General features: G+C 51.8%; 1 protein-coding gene across 1 annotated transcript; it reads left to right on the top strand.

Annotated features, from left to right (window-relative positions):
- The first annotated feature begins 241 nt into the window (after window positions 1–241).
- Window positions 242–753, top strand: LOC119382761 (ras-like GTP-binding protein Rho1). The gene is made up of 2 exons (XM_037650603.1): window positions 242–406; window positions 490–753. Exons 1-2 carry the CDS (start codon window positions 242–244, stop codon window positions 751–753), a joined length of 429 nt encoding a protein of 142 aa, XP_037506531.1.
- Window positions 754–2,495: the final 1,742 nt, after the last annotated feature.

The raw sequence follows: 2,495 nt of genomic DNA, 5'->3' as shown, positions 1-2,495 counted from the left end.
CGAAAACGGCGCCTTTGCTCTCACTCGAGAACTTCTTCGTTCTCGTGTTGCAGCTTTGAATTATCCACTCGAACTCTGCCATCTTGCTGTCATGTTAAATAATATCAGTTAAAGAAGGATAATGTGTAGCTCTCACTGCGCGGTTTATTATGCAAGGAGTTGCCTTGAGACGTGACATCTTCTGTTCAGTGAGAACAATATATGCTACGCGTGCATATTGCTTCTGAAACAAGGTTGTAAGATGGTGCGTGAAGAAGAAGTAGAAGAAGAAGAACAGCGCCCGCGGAAGACGTGTCTCCTGATCGTCTCCGCCAAGCTCACGTTTCCAGAGACCCGTCTACCTGCTGCCTCCGTGAACGACGTCGCCGACACGGAGGTAGACGGGAAAACAAGTGGAGTTGGCACTGTGAGACAGCGGGACAGTCAGACCACGACCGGTGGCGGCGCGTCTTCGAAGCCGGTCATCGATGCCGTCTTCGTTTGCCTCAGCATCGCCTCACCAGATTCTCGGAGAACGACCCGGAGTTGGGGGGACCAATGCGGCGATACTTCTGCACCATCGGTTCCAACGTCGCGGGGAACAAGAAGGACCTGCGCAACGACACGCGCACGCTACAGAACGGATGTGGCAGAAGCGGAAGAGGCAGGTGGACTATGACCGGTTGCGGCCGATGCACCAAAGACGTCGTCACCTGCTTCAACATCGACTCCCCCGACTCCTACAAGAACAAGCTGGTGTGGGAGAGGCCATAACTGCTCCACTTGCTCTCCGGCGCAGCCGAAATCTTTGCAGTGAACAAGTAAGATCTGCGCAAGCAGACGTGCTTTCTACGAAACCGACGAAGACCAAGCGGAAGAGGGAGGGCAATGAGCGGTTGCGGTCGGACTACCGACATCGTCCTCATCTGCTTCAACGTCGAGTCGCCCGACTCCCTGGAAAACACCCAGGAGTTGGGGAGGCCAGAGCTGCGATGCTTCAGCTCCGGCGTGTTCAATGTCTCTGCGGGGAAAAAAGGAGACCAGCGCAACGACCCGCGCACGCTGCAGAGCTTACCAAGGCTAAGCAAAAGGCAGGAGGATTACGACCGGTAGCGGTCACTGTTGGAGAGGGACCTTCCCGGCGTCTCGAACGAGCTACCGGATCCTTCACTTACAGTGCAGGAGCCTGTGCACCCGAGGAAGGGCGCCCCATGCCGAAGTTCCAAGCCTCCGGATCACCTGGAATGTTCGGCGCAGATCAAGAAGTCGTGCGCGAGGTAGACTGCAGCGGTGACCGTCTTGCAGGAGAGCCCAAAGACGACGCGCATGCTGCGCTCTAGAATAAACCTCTTCCCGTCCCCGGTGAGAAGCCAGGGGATGGTGAAGCTTTTCTCTCTGCGCTGTCTTCGTCGTTCTGTTGAGCGCGCCTAACAACTACATGTCGATGCGCTCTGCACCCTATAGCTGCAGTCGTATTCCAACATCGCGTTAGATGTGCGCGTTTTTATCTTGCATGTTTGAACGTCTGCTGGCCTTATGCGCAGCAGAGCTGCAGCAAATGATCTTAGCTATGAAGTAGAAACAGGCGGCGCTTAGCAATCACTCACTGCGCTTGGAAAAGTACACTTTGCTCACGACTTGTTACCGCAAGAAAAGTATAAATAGTACTTGTTTATCGACACGGCAATGTGTTCGAAGTGTCAGGGGCTTGCATATGTGCGTACAGCCTCCGTCTGTTGTTTCGCGTTTTCCTTTATTATTCGTTTCGTATTTAACAGCGGAGCTGTTGAAGCTCGCCGTAATTTGTCAGTATAGAAACAGAAACGGTCACCATCATGAACCGGCTCGCGCTCTCTTCGTCCTCTTCTTCATCGCTGTCGTATTCTTCATCTTCTGCTTTGCTCCCAGTACACGTGCGGCGATTTGTCCGGCGCGGGTTACATTAACCTGATGGGCGAGAGAACGAGTACAAAGAGAGAGAGAAGAGAGAGAAAGAAACAGAAGGACTCTTGGGAGGAAAATATTTCTTGGCGAGGCGGGATTCGAACCCGCGTTCCCACGATCCGAAGGCGAGCGTCCAAACCATTCGGCTATCCAGGCACGCTAACAGAGCATAGCATAGCCTCGTGTAGTATAGCATAGCAAAGGGGTGAGAAGAGAAATGAGGGTGAGGAGAAGAAGTGTGAGGGTGAAGAGGAGGGAAAGGAGGAAGAGAGTAAAGCATAGCATAGAAAGAATGAGAAATAGAGGGAAAGAAAAAGGAGGAAAGAAAGAACGAGAAAGAACCAAAGAAGGAGACAAAAAGAAATAGAGAGGAAAGGATATAAATAAAGAGGAAGCAAGCGAGAGAGAGAAAGAAAAGGAAGAAAGAGAAAGAAAGGTAAAAAAGAGCAAGAAAGATAGAGAGAGAGTGAGGATGACAAACAAAGAAAGAGAGAAATAAAGAGAAACAAAGAAGGCTGCCCAGCTCCGCACTTCCTTCAGGCTCGGCACCACTAGTGGGAAGCTGTCTTGAT

This window comes from Rhipicephalus sanguineus, chromosome 1 (genome assembly GCF_013339695.2).
Source record: "Rhipicephalus sanguineus isolate Rsan-2018 chromosome 1, BIME_Rsan_1.4, whole genome shotgun sequence".
Taxonomy (NCBI): domain Eukaryota; kingdom Metazoa; phylum Arthropoda; class Arachnida; order Ixodida; family Ixodidae; genus Rhipicephalus; species Rhipicephalus sanguineus.
Note: the sequence above shows the minus strand (reverse complement) of the source record. Positions and strands in the feature narration are given on the sequence as shown.